The following is a 20,763-nucleotide window of genomic DNA, read 5'->3' as shown; positions in this document are numbered from 1 at the left end:
TTATGAAATTTCTAGCTGAGACCCGGATGAGATCGAGAATATAGTCCTATTAAATCCTATTAAATCAGCTTGGCTGTTAGGTTGTAGACAGTCAGATGGGAAGAAACCTAATGGAATAAGGCTATGAGATCCGAACAAACACTAGAATCAACAATGCGGAAATCGACACCATACGGTCCGTATAGGGCGTATGGGTAGATCGCAGGGCTGTCAACCGGGGATTCCCCCACCTCCTGGCTAGTACTAGGGGCACGACACCGGGCTACTCGGAGAGGATACAAAAAGAAAATAGAATAAAGAAATTTTTTCTGTTCAGTTACTGCATATACCCGGCAACTCGAAATCTTACTAACGTCTCTGAGATCGACCTAGTGCTTCCTTGTGCGTAGACGGATAAGCAATCCCACGAATTAAGCATCAATTTTGTTGTTGGTTTTTTTTGTCTGTTACCTGGTTAAGTTGGTTAAAGCTTGCTCACGTTCGATTAATTCTGTCGATCTGTTGTTATTCGGGAACAAGTAATACAACATTGACTTTAGCGACTTTAGCGGCCGTGAGCCGTGTTGTGATACTTGCAGTACCGGCGAGTGTTACATCCGGGACTTTCTGGTTAGACAATAGCTCAGTTCGTAAAATGGCCGATTTGGTGAGGTGACCATTATGGTAAAAACAAGGGCAAATTTGCCTTTTCTTCGCACACTGCGGTCCGGAAACGGTAGAGGAAAGAACATTGGGAATAGAGAGGAAAATGTGAGTATAAAAAGCGAGTTTCTAGGTCCGCCGGTTTAAAATTTACGCTATTACGACATTTTGGTGACATAAGTTTATGGTCGCAAGTGAGTGATGCATGATCGCATTCATTTCACACAGCGTCAAATTCATCGAATGAATTTATTCTTTTTTTGTAAAGGAACCTTCAAGTGACGAAAGTGGATTAGAGACAAAACCTTTACCTTCGAAAAGACGTCGTTTGCGTAGCTCGGAAGCCTTTACAAACCATGGATATCCGTCCCTCGAGGCAACAGTTCCGTTGGCAACTGTTCCATTGACCCGCTCCACACGCCAATCTTTAAGGTAACTTTATCACTTTAGTGATACTTCGAGACCTTCGGTGAGTTTCTTAGACCACAACTAGCGTGTGAACGTAGTTACTGCTCATTTCCCTGTATACTTTCACCTATTTTTCTCTTTCCGTTAGAATCCTAAATGGCACAACTCGACCGGTCGAAACAAGAAATTCGCAAGGAAGGAGTAAGTTTAGTTCGTACTTCAGCCCAGTTGATCTCTTTTACCTCACGATTAACGTTCTCTGTTTACACCTAAACATAAATTCTTTACTTAATTGTTTCTTCAGGGAAAGGCGTCAGAGTTTCCAGGTCTGTTGCGCGGAGAGAAAGCAAAAGAAACAATAAGATGTTAGACGAGTCGGACCTCATTCGTCGAAGCGAAAGAAAACGACGAAAAGTTTACGACACTCTGAATGTCCATATGCTTACAGACCATCGCTATTTGATGGGATATGAAAATACGAAATCGCCAAAGAAGAAAGCCGCGAGAAAGAGATATTCAGAAGAGGAAAGCGATTCCCAGACCGAAGAGGTATGGTTAATATTTGAATATGTATTGTTTATTTTGAAATTGGCGCCATTTTGCTTCTTTTTGGCGCCATTCTTAGCCAAGACAATCTGTACATCTAAAATCCTCACTTTGAGGTGATAATGCGGAGAATTTTGCTCAGAAAGCCGGACAAATGTAGATTTTCTGTTCATTTGCACTTTTGCAGCAAACATGCTGAATATGTTGGCAGGAATAAATGAACAAAAATGCACTTTTTATGTGGCCTGGGAACAAGCTTGGTTCAGGTCATTTCCATCTTGTTTTCCAACAGGGAACCCAACCTACCCAGCCTACCCAGCCTACTGGAAGCCAAATTAAAGGGATTTGTATGGGAATTTATTGTAAGATCGATAAAACAGTTGAAATGCACATAAACAACCATTAAAGATTACATAGCTCATAAAGAGTTGTGTGTTGTTTTCTTACAGTTTCTGGCTCTTTCAATGCCATTCTAGTAAGTTTTCATGTTTTGGTTTCTCACCCACTGTACTAAGAAGAAGGCAAGGAAAACTTGGCTTTCCTACACTGCCCAAAGAGAAAGTTACAAAAATTACCTTCATTCCACTCCAATTGCTCCAGAACTTCACTTGAGCATAGACTGAAGATTTTCCTGCCCTGAACATGTCAGTTTAGTTCCAAACATCAAGTCATGGCCTCTAGAGGATGAGAAATGTAGCAAAAAAAAATTGAACTTAGCACTTCTGTGGAACCTCTCCTCTTTATGGTGTACTGTACTGCCAATGGTTATTGCTCTTGGCTTAGTAGCCACACCGCATATTCAGAATACCCTTGATGGTGAGGGCCAGAGGAAAAATCAACCCATGCAAACTAGCTGGTCGAAAATATCGAGAATAAAAAAAATTTAGCTACTGGTAGTTAAAGCTAGACTTTAATCCTTTTTGCCGCCAAAAAGCCCTCGCTTTTTGTTACTAGTGGGCTATAACATATAGCCTAGTAGTAGCTCAACCAATCAGAACGTAGCATTGATAATAGACCACTAGCTGGATTTTACTAAAATAATATTACTAGGTCTAAGCAACAAGGGAATATTCTGAATCAGTCTAGATTAAATACTGGCTTTACCCTAGAATAAATTTTGCCTACAGTATATATCCTTTGACTATTATTTTAAATTTGACCAATGCCAATAATAGCTGTACTTATTACTTTGCGTGCAGGATACAGTTGTACAAACACCAAGCATGTATGACCTGGTAAAACGAAAACATGACCAGACACCAACACCTGAGAAACAATCAACAAGAAGCAGCAGGCGCCAAGGAGAAGCTGAAGATAGTGATGAGGAAGATGATGAAGAGGATGATGAGGATGATGATGATAATGATGAAGATGACGATGATGATGAGGAGGAAGAAGAAGAGGATGCAGAGGGAGGAGAAGGGAAAGATTATAAGGGGTATTCCCTAAGGCAGAAAAGACCTATACCTAATAGATACACTGCACCTCCCATGAAGTCAAGTAAAGGTATGCACTTGTAAAAGCTGTTACTTAATTACAGTACTTATGCACATTGGAGATCAGAATTACAGTTGACTGCTGATAACTTGAACCTTGAAAAAAAGTTAAAGTAATAGGTAGTTTGAGTTATTGGGAGCTTGAAGAAAAAAGCGGGGAGTAAGGAAAAAAAACTGGCGTATTTGCGAACCCTGCATCATGTAACAAAATAGAGCGTGAGTTATACTGTTTTGAGAAGAAAAGCTGTTCATATTAGATTTGGGACAAACAACATCAGCCTCCACTAGTAAACTAAAATGCCTACAACACGTCTATGGGAAATTCAAAATTCAGTGTTTCGGACACCAGTACACTGTTTTTTGCCGGCTTTTTATGTGCTCAAAACATGGTTTGAGTGTATTGGGGATAAAATTATATTATATAGAAATGATCTGAGGGGAAACAAAAATTACTTCGAGTTAGTGGGAGGTTCATCCTTGCTTCTACCATGTCCATGGGGGTGTTTGGGGTAGTGGCAAAGAAGAAAAGATTAGTCACATAATTGCAGTACCAGTATGTGTCTTATCCTACATTGTCACCTTTATAGGTTTCTTTATTGGAGTACGTGAAAGTACAAAATAAATTAAAGATTGGGGCCTGGAATATAGCCTCATGTCACTGCCCATAAACTAATTGATTATCCTTTCAATTTGTAGATGCTTGTTGTAAATCAAAGGGAGAATTTGATGTTAAATCAAGGGACGTTTAGCACTATATTCCATCATGCCCTCCTGTTTGGATTGCCTTGCTAATTAGCCATTGTTTAGGAATGCAAACCCTTTGTTTTGTTAAAATAGACTTAGTGTCAACTTCATTGTTGAACTCAGTCCCTTATTTTCCTTTTAGCCTCTTTCATTGTATATGGTACTTTTATCTTACAGGGAAGAGGGGACACTTTCACATGACAGTGAGACAGAAGAGTGGAGAGAGGAAAAAGCCAAATCAGTATGCTTCTCCTTTGAGAAAGATGCGTAGACATAAACGGAAGGCGATAAATATGAGCTCATCAACTTCTTCATCTGGTATAAAAGATAATTCCTTCCTTTATGATTAACATTTTTTTTACCTTTGTCTTTAGTCAAATACAAAATCATGGCACAGAAAATCTCTGACTGAGAAAATAATAGTTGTATTGATGTTGAGACCAAAAGATGTAAAAGGAAATTTTGATAGTTGTTTGAGTTTAGTGAATCATGTGACCACTACATCCTTCCATTTATTCATTTTCCCTGATTTTGGTAAAGTATTATTAAATCTAAACATTCCTGTAAAATAAAACCGGGCTATTTAGAATGTGAACTTAGGACAATAACTCAAACATAGGAACTTGTGTAAAACCCTTTCATTCTCAGAGCTATCTGAGAATTAAATTAACTTTTTCATAAAGGCATCAGCTGACAAAAACCAGAGGAAAAATTTCAGTCACAAAATTAAACTTTTTGGTTGCCAGTTTTTGACTTCAAAAAAGGAATATATCAAAGAAAATGCTGGTACACTGAGTGAAGTTTTTTTTATCAGCCAGGAGGTCTTAAGATTACTCACCAATATTCACATCCAGTGAGTTGCAATTTTGGGCCCTGTTGTTGACAGCACTTTTGCATGGTACTATACATTCATGTCTGTCATGTAGTGTTAAATTTTGGTCTTCTTGAATTTTGTTTGTGGGCATGTCTGTGTGTTCTAGATGACTCTGACAATGAAAAAGATGAAAGAAAATTTGAAAAACGAAAGGCAAAGAGCATGGCCAAGGCAAGAGATCGATGCCTACCTATGAATTTCACTAATGACGATGCTGCCTCAGGAATTCTGAAGGAAAGAGCTAGAATTGGTTCAAGCCTGGCTGATGTTGATCCCATGAACATTGACAGAAAGGTAATCCTGCTGAGATTTTCTGCCTTATTGGGTGATATTGATTAAAAGATTTAAAGATTGTGCACATTCTCTATCTAGGAATCAACAAGTATATTTTTTACTGTCCCCTGTATGTTCCACCAGTATAACCCCAACAAAAACCTGCTTCAAATCTGTGTAAGCAAGGGCATAAGACCAGTGTTTTACAGCATGTGGTTTAATAGACCCTTCCATGTTTTTTTCAACTTTGACTTGGACCAGTTATCCGACATCTGTTGACACAGCTGGAAAGAGCACCTCATGAATCAAGCATGGGTGCCCCCTATCATACAAACATCGGTAAAATTGTGCAGCTTTGTGGAGCAATATACTTGAGCACTGTCTTTGGATATACTACCTTTAAACTTGGTAGTTTTTCCAATTTAAGGTACCCTTTTTAGTAGTTTCAGTGGATATTTGCTTACTGGTCTCTATCAAAACTTGAAAGAAAAAAAATGTGGAAGCATCCACTGTAAGAGATATCAGCAAATGTTATTTTTGCTTGTTGTATTCAGGTGATGTTTGATGCAGTTGGTGGTCTTAACAAGCAGATACGAGCACTTAAGGAAATGGTTTTATTTCCACTTATGTACCCTGAAGTCTTTGAGAAGTTCAAAATTTCTCCTCCAAGAGGAGTCCTCTTCCATGGGCCGCCAGGTACAATGTTGACTTGAATTTAGGTGGGAAATATTATTAACTAACCTCTTTTGATTAATATTTATCACTGAATTAAATGCCCCATTTTAGAGCCATACAATGTAGCTGGGATAACCAACCATGCTATAGTTTGAGGAACTGCATTTTATTTTAAGCGAATAAATGGTGAATAACTGATTTATTCAACATGAGGCAAACTTGCATTCATGAATTATCTACTAGCAGTAAATACCTGTACCTCAGCTAGCTGCATTCATTGTAGAGGAGGTAAAAGTGTCCCTCTCACCCCTATTCTAATTTCTAACTGGTCATCACTTCTGCAATAAACTCTTTGACACTCGTCCTTTTCATGTTTAAGTACTAGGTGGCAATGTATTGTTATTGTACTTGATTTTTTTTAAAGTGGTGATCTCTGTAACATTTTTGTGTAAGGTACTGGAAAAACACTGGTAGCACGAGCCCTTGCCAATGAATGCAGCCAAGGTGATAAGAAGGTTGCATTTTTCATGAGAAAAGGTGCAGATTGTCTTAGTAAGTGGGTTGGTGAATCTGAAAGACAACTCAGACTACTGTTTGATCAGGTAATGTTCACTGTAGTGTAGAATGTTCTTGAAGAAGATTACTATATAATAGGCTAACAGAACTCTATTTCTTAATGAGTTTTTTAGAATGGTTTGCTTTCAACATGGCCTCTTTATTATGAATTCATTTTTGTTCATTGCTTGGAAAATCAGACTGTTTAACAATGTTTGGTGGAGGGTATTTTCCTCTTGTTTTGGTAATGATAACAATATAAATTCAAATCTCTTGATTACATGTAGGAGTTGTCAGAATAAATCATCTTCGATTAACTCTCAAAAAAGGTTGTCATCTGGCCTTAAACATCAAAAGGTTTATAATCACAGTGCTTTCCTAGTCCGTAGTGTAAATTTTTTCCTAAAACCTTTAATTGAATTCAGGTAATGTATGATGAAATATTTAAACCCACAGGCATTCAGTATGAGACCGGCCATTATCTTTTTTGATGAGATAGATGGACTGGCTCCAGTACGTTCTAGTCGTCAGGATCAAATCCACAGCTCTATCGTGTCTACCCTACTGGCTCTTATGGATGGTCTTGATAGCAGAGGTGAAATAGTGGTGATTGGTGCAACCAACAGAATTGATGCTATTGACCCTGCACTACGCAGACCCGGCCGCTTTGATAGAGAATTTCAATTTGCTCTTCCAGATAAAAACGTAAGGGTTACTTATTTATTGTCGAGCAATCCATTTGGAATGATTAACTTGGTCTGTATTTTCATCTTAAGTACCTGACTGTATAATATAATTATGGCCACATTTAAGTGTTACATAATTTGATTTTTGAGAGGTTAAGGAAGGGGGCGAAGGGGTTGGTTGTAAATTTCTTCCTCTCTGGGCATGTCAACCTTTCAGATGCCTGGAATTTGCCTGGTGGGGGGAGGGGAGAGGGCAGGAAGGAGGGTACTTCCTAGTAATAGGCTAATTGCGATGTGCCACTGGATAGGATCACATTTTCTCGACTGGATTGGCTATAATGGGGGTTGTGTTTTCAATGCATTTCTAGAGTGGGGTCTCACATTTTTGGGAGGTAGGGACTTAAAAAAGGGAAGATTTTCGCTACATGTACATTACTGTGTGTTCCCTAGGTAGGGATCTAAAAATGGGAAGATTTTTCCTACATGTGCCTTAAGGTTAACAAATGTGTTAATTCCTTCAGGATGACCTAGTTAAACGGCTTTTTAAGAACAGAAAGTGACTAACTTGGGATTGTGGAAATTACATTTTCCCACAAGTGACTAAGTTGGGGTTGATAATTGGCCAAAGAATAGACTATAATGTGGTAGGGGTTCTGAAAAGCCAGTGGCACGCACCCAACAAAAGTTAACTCAAGCAATCCCAGCACAAATGGAGACGGGCTGGGTATCATATAGATTACTCTGATTGACACAATACTGAGAGGGTGTTTGTATACTTCTAGGCAAGGAGAAGCATTTTTAGCATTCACACTCGTGAGTGGGAACCTAAACTTCTGCCGTCCTTTATAAGTGAGGTTGCAGATCGCTGTGTAGGTTACTGTGGTGCAGACATAAAGGCTTTATGTACTGAGGCTGCCCTGTTTGCCTTGAGGAGACGTTATCCACAAATTTATAATAGTACCAAGAAGCTATTGGTAGACGTTAATTCTATTGAAGTGACAGCCAAAGACTTCCAGAAGGCAATGAAGACAATAGTTCCTGCGTCACAGCGATCAGTGGTTTCTCCTGCAAGAGCTCTTTCACCTCTCATTTGGCCACTGCTGAAAAAGGCTCTTACTGAAGCAGCTGAGATTGTGGAGAAAGTATTCCCTCCTGCTCACATAAAGACAGGTACACAATTCTGACAGTACCTAGGATTATGATTTTTCTTAGGATGTCATAATCTTGTTATTGCGTTTATTTTTTAGAATAAATTTCCCATAGCTTGTGAAATATACCCATTTTCACCACAGAAATGCAAAAGACGGCTATTATTATCATTATCGTCATCATCATCATTATCATTAACATTGTCATTATCATTATTATTATTTAACAGTAATATTCCACGAGTGTGCGTTGGATATGAGATGCCGAGTTGACTATAATCATCTCATATCCAACAAGCGTGAGTGGAATAATAATGTTTTATTAAAAACGCCCAGAAAATATCGAGAATTCTTCCCGACTTTATTTATAAAAACAACCGATTTTCAGCTTGTTTTTAATTTTGAGTAGATGTGTACAGTTACCATTTGGAGAGCATGGTTTAGTGGCTCATATACCATTGATGGCTAAGCCAATCAGAGCTCTAAAATTGCATTATCCAATGATTCAGGTTTTAATAATAAATATTATCATTATCATTATTAGCAGTTTTTTCTATGCTCTAAATACATGGTGTTAGTGTGCTGTGCAGATCCTTTTTTTCAGCCCCCTTTTAAGTCCCAGTGAAAACTGTCATGTATCTATGTGTAAAATTGTTCCTTAAATGATATTATAATAATAAACATAAGCATAGCATCAATAATAATTGAGGACACTAAGAGAATATGCACCTTTAGGTGTTATGGTTTACAAGGTACACCTTTTACCTGCCTAGAAATATACATATAGCTGTAAAGAAAGTATGCTGTAAGGTTAGAGTAGGCTGTCACTTAAAATAAAATTATAATATTGTTTCTTCTTCCTTCATGTTTTGAAAATAGTGACAGAGAGTAGTCCCTGCAGCCTTCTGGGAAATCCTAGCAATAGTAGGAATGACCAGCGTAACAAAACAGCTGCAGTGTTAAGTGATGAAGAAGCCAGCTCTGATGACGATTTGGGACCACCCATCTTTGAATCTCTTCCTGGATCATCCAGAAGTGAACGCTACATGAGACGATTACAGCAGTTTTCAGGCAACCCTGAAACATCAGAAAACCATTATTCTTCATTCTTCAGCTCACTTAATGGCCCAGCACGAGGACTGTCAACATATCGACCCAGGTTCTTAATTTGTGGTCGTCAGGGTATGGGTCAGTCAACTCATGTTGCTCCTGCATTGTTACACACCATGGAACACTTGACAGTTTACTGTTTAGACTTGCCAGCCTTGTATGGTGTTACTTCTAAGACCCCTGAAGAAGCTTGTTCTCAGGTATGGTTGTATCCTTCTTTGCAGTGATATTTTTTTAACTTTCTTTCAAGGAAACTGAATCATAGCAGAAGTTTCAATAACTTCCAATTGAAATGCTTCCAATACTTTTGTGTATGGTAAATGTTTTGTGAGAGGAGGCGTGTGGCCTAGCAGTTTACACGTCGAACTCCAGATCTGGAGGTCGGGGGTTCAAGCCTGACCAGTCATATTGTTTGCGTAGACAAGGACATACTGCTTGGGGGTAACCCTGCAATGGACTAGCAGGGGGAATAGCAATACTCCTAGGTATGGTTCATGGTAAGGAAACTTAGATAATCTCCGGCTGTTTGGGTCTTTGGCTCATGTGCGCCTTTACCTTTACCTAAGCATGCTGTGATAGAGAAAATGAATTATTAGTACTTTGCCTCAAAATACTAAATTAAATTAAATAAATAAATTATTGTGTTTAGCTGTTGAGCTAAACAACAACCTAGTTGGTTTACATAATTAACCAACTGCCTCGATTAAGTGGAAGGTGGGTGCCTGGGATACCCAGGGGCTTCCACTGTGGCCAGCCAGCCTCTACACAGAAAACTGCCCCCATGGATGGCAAATCCTTGCAACCCAGCCATGAGCCCCCATTCCAGGCACCCATCGCACTGATGAAACAGTGGAAGGAAGAAAAATAGGGATGGGAGGGGGGGAAGACGCTAAATGAACCGCTCCACAGACCACTGAACAAATGCTCGACCAAGAACTCGCAGATTCTAGCCGTGTACAAAGCTACCGCAAACCATGTGAGCCTGCACTTATGGGATTGACCGCTGGATGCCCGCGAAGCTTGTGGGCCGTTTGACCAGTAAGCTTGTGGGCCGCTTGACCGCTTAACTTGTGGACTGCTAAACTTGTGGACCGCTTAACTGCTAAGCTTGTTAACCGCTTGACTGAGCACTAAGCTTGTGAACGGCTTGACCGCTAAGCTTATGAACCGCTTGACCGCTAAGCTCGTGGTGGTTAACTTAGTTAAATTACATTTAACCAAATTAAACTCCCCCCTCCATAGGCCATGTATTTTAAAGTGAAAGGTACTAGTATTTTGGAGGAGTACTTAAGATCTGAAATTATGTTACTTTAGGTTTTTTGATAAGTAGTGTAACTTCAAATGCTCCCATTTTCTCACCACTTTAGTTGTTCCGTGAAGCTCGTCGTACATCCCCCTGTGTGGTATACTCACCACATTTTGATGCCTTGTGGAATGCTACAGGAGACAGTCTACATGCTACCCTGCTGTCACTGCTTCATGACCTTCCTCCACTTGCACCACTGCTGTTTCTAGCAACTGCAGATGAGAGTTGGGTGCAACTTCCTGTTATCATGCGGGAGCTCTTCTCTGACAAAACTGGACAAGTAAGGAAGCTGTCATAGAGTTCTAAAGTGAGACGTCATAAAAATTAAATTTCTGAAATTATGGAATATGTCAGGATATTCTGAAAGAACAACGTCCATGATTTTGTTTGGGTCAACCCCAAAAAAATGTAGAAGGGTTTGTATGGAGTTATCAGAGCACAACTGGGCTAACATCTCAGAGAAATGCTCATTTTGGCAAGTAGGGCTCTCGGACGTTGTTCTTTCAGAATATCCTGATAAATCCCATAATTTCAGAAATTTAATTTTTATTACATCATCACTTTTCTACTCTGTTATCATTTAATTTAGTAATTTATTGTTTACATGCAAGCCTCCTTCAGCAGCAAGGAAAGTTGTGTCTGATAGCCCAAAGTTAGTGGTTTTTGCTATTGGGCTAGTGAACTTTGTTCTTAAGTTCCCTGATGGGCAAGTGAATTTTTTCGGGGAATTCAAATTACAGAAGAACTCAGAAATGTCGCTAGGAGCTGGCTGCCGGCTAATTTCACTGGCTGAAAAAGAGCTTACTACCAGCTCAAATTGCAAACAAAAACAAAGACACGGGGGAATTTTAGAGATGCAGTTGAGTGAAAAAGCCGGCTTGACTAATAAAAAAGCCAGCTTATCTTTTCCTTAGCTTAATCCCTGAGAACTGTAATCAATCCTGAGGGTCAAGAGTTTTTTCCAGGCTAATTAAAGTGACTCTTAGACAAACTAGTACCTGTTAGCTGCAGCTTGCCTGAAGGGCTAGCTGTAAAACTTACTTTTTCTGCACCCTTTTCTTCCTCTAATTGCCTCTTCCTTCCCCTCTATCCTTTCTTCCGAGTTTCTTGTTTAGCTATTAATCAAGGCAAAGAGATACAGCTTTTAATGGACAAATAAATTACCATAGAATTAGTGCATTCATCTTTCAATTTGTTTTCCTTCACCAGGTCTTTCAAGTGGCTGATCCTACATCAGATGAAAGGAGAGCTTTCTTCAATGATCTCTTTCTGGGGGAAGCTGTCAAGCCACCCAAACCAGCCAAATCGAGTGAGAATCTAGTGTCTGTTGCCGTCAATTTTACCTTATTTCCAAACCTGTTAAAATTGATAAATAATATTTAGTTATTTTTGGTCTCAACTAACATTATAATGCTAAATTTTTACTCTTGATCAGAAAAAAATTGTGTTTTGGAAGTGTTGCCCTTTGCCCCTACTCCTCCTCCAAGGCAGCTTACAGAAGCTGAACTGAAAAAAGTTCGCCAAGATGAAGAGAACACCATGAGGGAGCTGCGCATCTTCCTGAGAGATGTACATGCAAAGCTTATGATGGATCGCAGATTCAAAGAGTTTTCAAAACCAGTTGATTTGTTGGAGGTACATTTTGAAATATTTATATGATAAACTTAGCATACTGTGATTAGTCTCCCTGGAGAGATGGACTTGGAAGCAGTCAGTTCTTTGAAAAGCCTCACAATAGTGATTGTCTCAGTTTTATTCAACTGATAAAAGGTTTCATCTGCAATCAGTGACAGACAGAAGTGTTGAGACATTGTCCTCCAGTAGGGTAGCTTCAGAGAACAAAACAATTCACATCCCTCCCCACTCCGCCCCATTCAAAGTTGGAGTGTTGGTTTTCTACAGGTAGTTTGAACAGTGGCAAGACATTGCATGGAGGGGTGGGGAAGGGAAAGCTTTAGTTGCCCCTTTGTGAGGTAGCAACATTTGGCAGTGTCTCAACTAATTTTGTCACCGATTGTAGGTGCAATGACATGCTGTTGGTTCTCATCACATTTTGTTTTACTACTGTTGCATGTCTTGTGATTCTTACATGTAGCTCAGAGGACACACTGTTAATTTCTTGCTTTTCATCATAACAAAGTTTAAGCTGTGAAATATTAAGCCACAAACTAAGGATGACCTTTTCAGATATAGAAGTTAGTTTCTTGCAACTACTTTATAAAATAGAAGTGAAGAGTTCTGCTTCTAAAGACAGAATGGAAACTAGATCAAACTTCCATGGTTAGATACTATTTTAAAAATTGACTTCTTGGCCGTTTTAGGTTCCTGACTACCTTGAGGTGATTGAAGATCCCATGGATCTTGCAACAATGCTGCACAGAATTGATTGCCATTACTACAGCACCTGTGCACAGTACTTAGCAGATGTTGACTTGATAACAAGTAATGCTTTAAAGTACAACCCTGACCGAGACCCCCTGGATAAACTTATCAGGCACAGGGCATGTGAGCTAAGTGATTCAGCTCACTCGCTCATTAAGTCTCAGCTGGAACCAGAGTTTGAAAAGGTACATATGTAGGGATGTCCCTAAGAGCAGGCTAACAGCTAATTTAAGTGGGTGAAAAAGAGTTTACCACAGACTAAAATTGCTCTGGGAAGAGTGAAGTTGGAGAAAAAGGTGGTTGACAAATAAAAAAGCCTGCTGAGCTTTTCCTTGGCTACATTGCTGATTATGACATTACAAGAGCCGGGTTTGGGTGTTTACAAGTAAATGCGGGGATCAAAGGCCTGCTCCCACCAATTTTTGTCCAGGGTTTGCATTGATTGGTTTTTCCAGAACTCCAAAATTAATATCAATTTTTGTATAGTAGACAACTTAAGTATGCTTGCAAACCTGTTACCCTGTAGTTAAGTCCTTTAACATTACTTGTGTCTTGGATACATTTTGCATAACATGGAGCGCTGTACTGAGAAGAGTCCAAGATAGTAGATGGTCGAGTTAAAGCTTATCTGAACTCAAACTTCACAGGGTTTTGAAACAGTTTTGATCGAGGAAGGCAGCTTCTTGCCTTTTCTAGTTCATTTGTGCACCAATTGAATAATTATCTGTTGCTAAAACTACCGTCCTGTTCTGTACCGTACCGTTTTGACCATTTGTATGAATTTTTTTTCACAGACCTGTGAAGAAATCATTGCTTCAAGAGAAAGAAGAGGTAATTTTTTGGTATTGTTGAGATAATACTCAAATAGCACTTATTTATTTTTATTGTTTCTTTGGTATTGCTAATTCTACGATTTTTATGGACATAGGCCTTAAAAGCCTTACGTTTCAAGTTCATGAAATTCTCAGCTGTTGATAGAATACTATTTTGACTTTGTGGTACAGTAAGCAGTCAGTGTAGTTTGAATATTGTATCGTTTCCTTGTTAAGCAAATTCTGCTCCCAAAATCCGTCATCGTGGCCATTCCAAGAAACTTTTCCTGAAGCTACCTTTCAGGAGGCAAAGGAAAATGAGAATCAACCCAGGTTGCAACCATTTTATCATAAATTTTATTTATAGACCTACAATATCATGATTAGTTGTCTGCTACATCCTTCATGTGATTCAGTGATGTGGGGAGTTTCCTTTACGCTTCATTGGCCATACCAGGAGGTTTCATTCAGCCATAGTCCCTGGATACTCCAGGCACCCAACCTCCATTTAGCGATGCAGTTATTAATATTTATTTATTTATTCAAACCTAAATATTGTTGATAATTTTTTGTGTATACCAATAATGTAATATGATCATGATGTCAGAAGAGTGCTTATGTATGTATAATTTTAGCCTGAATAGCAAGCGTTTCTGTTTGGTTTGCGGAACAAAGAAAGACTAGGGAAGGGGATTTTTGGTTCTGGCTACTCAAGAAATGAAACAAGAGCCAAAAAATGAAGGAGGGGGGAGGGGGAGGGGAAGGAAGGAAATGCTTACAGACAAACCCAGGTTTCCTGCAATGTCTTTTCATGCTGGGTACAGCTCATTAGTGTTTTTTGCTAGATGTTAAATTCTCTCGGATAGTGATTTGCAGATCCAAATTTCGAAGAATGGATTGCACTTTAAACTGAAGCTACATCAACTATGGAGAATTTCATTGTAACTTAGTCAAGATTGCTCTTCAAGCAATGATTACTTAGAAATAACTTTTAATGAGCTTAACAGTCTTGCAACTGTTCTGTTATTGCCACTTTCCGATCAGGCAAGACCATGATTTAGGTTCATTGCCAAACTGCATCAGTTGCCTGGTTGGCTTTGTTCTTAGTTACTTTTACAGGAGAAACTGTAATTGTCCTGTGCCTTGTCAAGAACGGTAAGCCGTTCTGTCTGGCTAAGCTTTGACCTTGTACAAATACAGTAGAACCTCAATAACTTGAACTCGGATAACTCCAATTCTCCGCTAACTTAAATTAAATTTCCTCTCCCTTGATCAAAATTTCACTGCAATTTACCCCAAGAACTTGAATCCCCCACTTACTCAAACTGTTTTAAATTGTTTCCCTTCAGAGTTCGAGTTACCCGCATTGTGGATCAAAAATTCTAGACTTGAATGCTTGTCACATTTTATCACCTCAAATCCAACTTTCTGGAGGTTTGAGCTAAAACTTCAAAACTTCACCCTTTCAGTCCTTCCTTTTAGACAGATTAAAAAGATAAATTTAACTCTGAGGCTGCTATCGGATTCATTGAGATCTCACAATTACCGCTTTCCACACGTTGCTTCCAAAATACAAAGAAAATTTAGTTTGGTTCCACACGTGTCCTTGAAAATTCATTTCCACTCCATGGAAGGCCAAACATTTTATTAGTTAATTTATGACAGCTGTTGACAGCATCAAATGTCATTGCACACAATCAGGCATGACAGGCCAAGTGGGCGGTTTGCAAAGTCCTGGGGTTTGTCTGCAAGCCCTTCCTTTCTTCCCCACCCCTCCCTGCTCTTTTACTAGCGCCATTTACCGCGCAGTCTTTGACACTCGTTCATCATTCTTTGCTATGAAACCACTCGGAAACACTTGCTACGCAGGCTAGTATAATTTATAATTTTATGTTTGTATGTATATAATTATATGTATTACTTTTTGAAGAAAACAGAAAAGGAAAGTCTAGTCGTGTGTTTTATTAAAATTTAATGAGAAGTTATGTATTGTAATAAGTGTCACGCCAACAAGTTAAAATTATTGCAGTATTGTCAAATGAAGTGGTTTGCTGATTGAAGTTAGTAATGAAAGTAATTTCGTCTGCTTCTAAATTAGGAGAGAAAACAACTGCCATAGCACCCCCTTTTGTGTTCACTGATCCAGCAACACAAGGAAACTCATCTTCCATGCTGAACACACAGCCAGCAGAATCAGCAAAAGAAGCACTGGGAGTGTCAGATATAACCTTTGTGTCAGAATCACAATCACAGAACAATAGCACTGAGCAGAAAAAGAAACCACGTCGACGAAAAGCTCCAATCTACTGGGGCAAGAGACCTAGTAGAAAGAAAACAGATGCAAAACGGAAGTTAGACTCTGATCTTGATTTGTCCCAAAAGCAAAAAGAGCTTGCGGAAAATGATGATAGTGAACAAAGTGATGCTGAGGATCTTGCTGCTAATTCTAATTGCGGAAAGCCTGTTGAGGAAGAATCTGGAAAATTCAATGAAGCTGAGAAAGCTGTAGTTGTAGATGATGATTCAGAGTGTGAATACAGAGATGCCAACCATAAAAGTGTTGAAGATAACATCATGCACTTGGAGAATGGAGGTGACTCTTTTGTAAATGGGGATGTTGTACTGTTGGACAATGCCACCCCTACTGAAATTTGTCCTAAGGTGAATTCCAAGTCTGTGCTTCAAAGTGATGTGGAAGAAATATCACAGTTACCTGAAAAAACTCTGAAAAATCATGTTTTAGATAAACTGGACACCAATGTACTAAATGGTCTACCTACTGAAGGCTGCTCAGAGGAAATTGTGCAGGATAGAGAGTTGGATTGTACTGGTGAGAAATGTAAAAAATATGTAATATACATTATAACATGTCAGTGCATCTTTCAGTCAAGTACATATAACTCCTAAACAAATTGGGTTTAACTCATCTTAAAGTAAAGAAGAGCTTCCCAAAAAGTCTCTCGACCAACTGCAGGTAAACTGTTGACCAACAGTCTACCGACACTACTGGTAAAAAGAAAGACCTAAGTTTAATACATCACGTCTTGAGCTGTCTGCCAACAGTTTTGCAGGGGAGCTGTTCTTCACTTTTTCAAAAATTGATTGACTGTTTGTTGATTTTTTCAGAGATGCCATATTATAATTCTATTATATAAAATTTTCTTTATTCACACTCTGACCAATGTTTTCAACTGCACTTCCGTTAGCTTGTTAAGATTCAATGCTACTAGTGAAAGAATGGTGATCAAATTAATGTGGTCTTTTGTGTCCCATTATGTCACAGGGGGCTCTCACACCAAGATAATACTTAATCAGTGCATGGAATTTGTTTTCTTTGGCAGCCATTTTGAGTTTTGCAGGCAGTTGGTGTGAGATCTGGGACTGAGAATTCTTTGGAGCTGTTTGTATCTCTTATTTTTCTTGGCAAGTGATCGGATCTTCCAAGAGTTTTCCTAATGTCTCAGACCTGTCCACCCAATTAATATTAATATCCTTAACAATCTTTGATTAAGTATTACAGTCAACTCTCTCTAAGAGGGACACCTTTGGGACCAGCACTACACGTAAGTGTCCGTCTTATAGAGAGTCAAATAAAGGGAGTATCCCAACTCTAAGGGCGCTTTCCATTTGTCAGAACTGACCGACCAGCCCATTCCCATGTTAATGAGAATTTGACTTGTAATCAAAACTAACCATCCAGATCAGTCAAATCCAAAATATTATACACAAAGGAGATGGTTTTTCAGCTAAACCTCTTGGGTAAAGCCTATGTCATTGCCAGAAAGTATGTTTGGGCAATGGTCCGGCTGGCCAGTGCTGACTTTTGGAAATCGCCCTAAGAGTCTGTTTTACAGAGGTGTCTGTTAGAGAGAGTCAACTTTATTATCATTATTTCAAAATACCATATAATCTAACTGCAAGTAAGAGCCCCCTTTGATGATGTCTACCAATCCAACACACAAGATCCTAGAAAACTCACATAATATGGTAAGTGTGGTTGTAACATCTGCTTTTGAATACTATTAAACAGGGGATGAAGCCTTCAATGATCTCCCCAATAGACAGCTTGAAAAGTCACCTCAAAGTCAAATAAACCCGACTGAAAATGAACTTGAGATATCAGTAGAAGGTAACAGCTGCAGCAGTCAACTTGCTGATGACTTAAAAGAGAAGCTGGAGGTTTTATTAGATCTGTTGGTTGACTCTTCTAAAGGTGCTTCAATCGAGATGTTAGAGCGGTACTACAGTGCACTTCAGTCTTGCATCCACAAGCAGCGTCACAGTCATGATAAGACACAACTTCTCAAGGTTTGTTTTCTCTGAGGTTAGGTTAAGCTCTACTCCCCTTTGCTACCAAATCAGACTTGAGATTGGCAAACTAATATTGAAAATGTGAGTGTGATAGTTGAATAAACAAAGCAGATTTTACAACATTCCATGAATGCACATTTTTCCAAAAGGACACTGTATTAAACTTTTTATGCAGTGTACTGCTGTGCACTTGTACATGGACATGTACGTGTACCAGTTTGACATATATACTAGCTTGTGGGGTCCATTTATACCTACTAATGAGACAGGAATTTGCGAAATGGAATTATTCAGAAATGATTATCCTATCTTCCACTAATTCCCCAACTATTGTGACTTACATGTACTGAGTACGAGACGGTTTCAAAATTTTGAGAAAGTTATGTCCCCAAGAGTCTCATTTCCTTCTGTTGCTCAGGGCAAGCACATAGAGGAAATTACGCAATTAGGCCCCAGTTTAACAGCACCACATTGTTTCGGTATTCTCACAACACACTATTTTTCTGGAGAGTTGAATGAAAAGAGATTCTGAGATCATCACATTCTCTCAACATTTTGTTGAGTGATTGTCAAGAAATGTTAAGACCATGCCACTTCAAACCATCAACCACAACATGCCGAACAAAAATGAACAGTCTGCTGTGTGTTTTTCCATGAAGTCCCAGTTAAACAGTTGCCACATCTCAAAACAATGTTGAGTTGGGTTGTCAGTTAGTGAGTTAGAAATTAGCTCTGAAAATGTTGTGAGAAAGTGTAGAGAAAATATTGTGATAATTTGAGCAGGCTTTTATGTAGAATTGGAATTGTGCTTCGTGTAATCATCCAAAGCACACAGACTTGCTTTGAATAGACCAATTTCGATAATAGTAAAATTCATACTTGGCTAAAGGGCTAGGGAAATAAAACAAAAGAAATGTATTACAGTCCAACCCAATTGATACAGACACTAAGGGGGCCATGGAAAGTGTCCATATTAACAGGGTGTTCGTATAAAGTGGGTTGAATAATTAGCCAAAGTGTAAGCCAGGGCTTTCTTTCTCCAGGGAAAAACCACACTGTCCATAATAATGAGGTGTCTATATTAAGCGGGTGTCCTTAAAGGGGGTTTTGACTATATTCATCGCTGAATCTCAAGATTGATTCATTTGTTTTATTCCCCTATGCCTTGGAGCCAAGTTTGAATTTGGGTCTATTCAAATTCTTACCCAGAGATCCCTATGTTTTTGTTTATTCAATAACAGTGATGTAATTTCATTTTGTGTGTGTGTGTGTGTGTTGCAGGACCTGGAAATAATGATTGAAGGGTTTGGACCATCCCAGACACAGACAAGAAGATTCTGAAAAACATAGTAGGCGTTTCAAATGCTGTAAAAACAAACTTTTCATAATACCTGTAAATAGTTGATCACTTTGCATTACCTGGCAACAGTTAATTTAATAAAATTAAATTATTTTGATATGTTATTAATTATGTACATTATTGTAACTTCCCTGCAGTGTACCTGTAGAATTGTTGTTCTTTGATGAAACTTTTGATAGTCAATTCCATTTATATTTTTTGGGTGCTATTATTCTACAATTGGAAACTCTCGCCCAAACTGCTGATAATACAACAATACCTTAACACTACAGATAGATTTTTCAATTCCAGAGAAGAACCTAAGGAGATACTGCAATCATTATTATCTCAATGAAAGATAACTGAGATCCAATCCTTGATCACCTTACTTCAAATTCTGGTTCTGGTGAACCTAAACTAAAACAAAGACATTAGTGCAACAACAATGACTGCTGTGTAGTCACTTACTAACCTGATGCACTCATGAGAGGCAGTTACGAGTGGAAGAAACTCTAATCATGTAGTCCTAGCTAAAAAAAAAAATTGCTTGCAATTGTAGCTTTAGGATCAAGTGTAACAGTCATAACTAGGATAAAAGGTTTTGATATTAATCTTAAGGGTTAAGAAAACTTGAAAATTATTGGTTTGCACAAAAAATTTTGTATTAACTTACAAAGAATAATTTCCAGAACTTTCTTGCAATGAAAATGGCATCACATTCTTACATTTCGTCCTTTTGCAAATTGCAGCAGTAAATGATCGCTCTAGAGAAATATACTTCTAGGAGTTAATGATGGCGGAAGTTTTCATAATAAAGAAGTACTTTTTGACTCTTGATCCAAGTTTATCGTTGTTCCTATTACCTGCTGCATTGCTAGAGGGAATAATGACCAATATGTTCTGCTTAAACCTATGCTTATAAATCAAATATTTTTAACTGAAACTTTAGTTACAAACATTCCCTTATTAGCAAAAATGAGCTGAGATCTTTGCAGTGCTGTTGCTCTTGCCTCTTTATTATACAGAATTAAATTGAATTTAGAGAAAATTTACTGATAACCCAAACTGGCTGAAGTAAAAGTGTCCTTGTAAGGCAAGTGTCTATAAAGTGGGGTTTGATTGTACTGCACACACAAAATCCCTTCATTACTCTAGTAGATTTATGTATTTCAAATCTGCCCTTATTTTGTAATCAAGGAAAAGGTCACTTTGCACTGGACATTGTTTTTGTGATGACCAGTAAAAAGCAACGTGTTTAGTAACTGACCCTTCTCTGAGCCTTCAAAGTCCTTCCAATCCTAAAGAAAATGGTCGTCTGATCTTGTGAAAATAACAATAATGTCAACAATATCTTCATGGATGGAATGGTATGCATGATCCAAAATGGCAGATCATGATGCTGAATTTTCACAGTCAGGGAAAAAGAATTTTGTTTTATAGAGATCACACGGATTTA

The 20,763-nt window shown here is 38.5% G+C and overlaps 1 protein-coding gene across 1 annotated transcript; it reads left to right on the top strand.

Annotated features, from left to right (window-relative positions):
- Positions 1 to 616: 616 nt before the first annotated feature.
- Positions 617 to 20,144, top strand: LOC140951438 (ATPase family AAA domain-containing protein 2-like). The gene is made up of 20 exons (XM_073400690.1): positions 617 to 750; positions 911 to 1,074; positions 1,199 to 1,251; positions 1,355 to 1,599; positions 2,796 to 3,102; positions 4,014 to 4,154; positions 4,817 to 5,004; positions 5,538 to 5,679; positions 6,112 to 6,260; positions 6,670 to 6,918; positions 7,682 to 8,069; positions 8,927 to 9,357; positions 10,525 to 10,743; positions 11,673 to 11,772; positions 11,899 to 12,098; positions 12,785 to 13,030; positions 13,640 to 13,676; positions 15,756 to 16,487; positions 17,688 to 17,965; positions 19,250 to 20,144. The coding sequence occupies exons 1-20, from the start codon at positions 661 to 663 to the stop codon at positions 19,307 to 19,309; spliced, it is 4,419 nt and encodes a 1,472-aa protein (XP_073256791.1). The 5' UTR covers positions 617 to 660; the 3' UTR covers positions 19,310 to 20,144.
- The last annotated feature ends 619 nt before the right edge of the window (positions 20,145 to 20,763 follow it).

This window comes from Porites lutea, chromosome 11, assembly GCF_958299795.1.
Source record: "Porites lutea chromosome 11, jaPorLute2.1, whole genome shotgun sequence".
Classification (NCBI taxonomy): Eukaryota; Metazoa; Cnidaria; class Anthozoa; order Scleractinia; family Poritidae; genus Porites; species Porites lutea.
This window is presented reverse-complemented; position numbering and strand designations above follow the sequence as displayed.

What these genes read in the sequence shown, in the direction of transcription:
- LOC140951438 (XM_073400690.1), top strand. Translation starts at nt 661, where the DNA reads ATGGTAAAAACAAGGGCAAATTTGCCTTTTCTTCGCACACTGCGGTCC. An exon ending in TCCACACGCCAATCTTTAAG is followed by an intron (nt 1,075 to 1,198) that starts GTAACTTTATCA and finishes TCTTTCCGTTAG; the next exon opens with AATCCTAAATGGCACAACTC. An exon ending in AAGAAATTCGCAAGGAAGGA is followed by an intron (nt 1,252 to 1,354) that starts GTAAGTTTAGTT and finishes TTGTTTCTTCAG; the next exon opens with GGAAAGGCGTCAGAGTTTCC.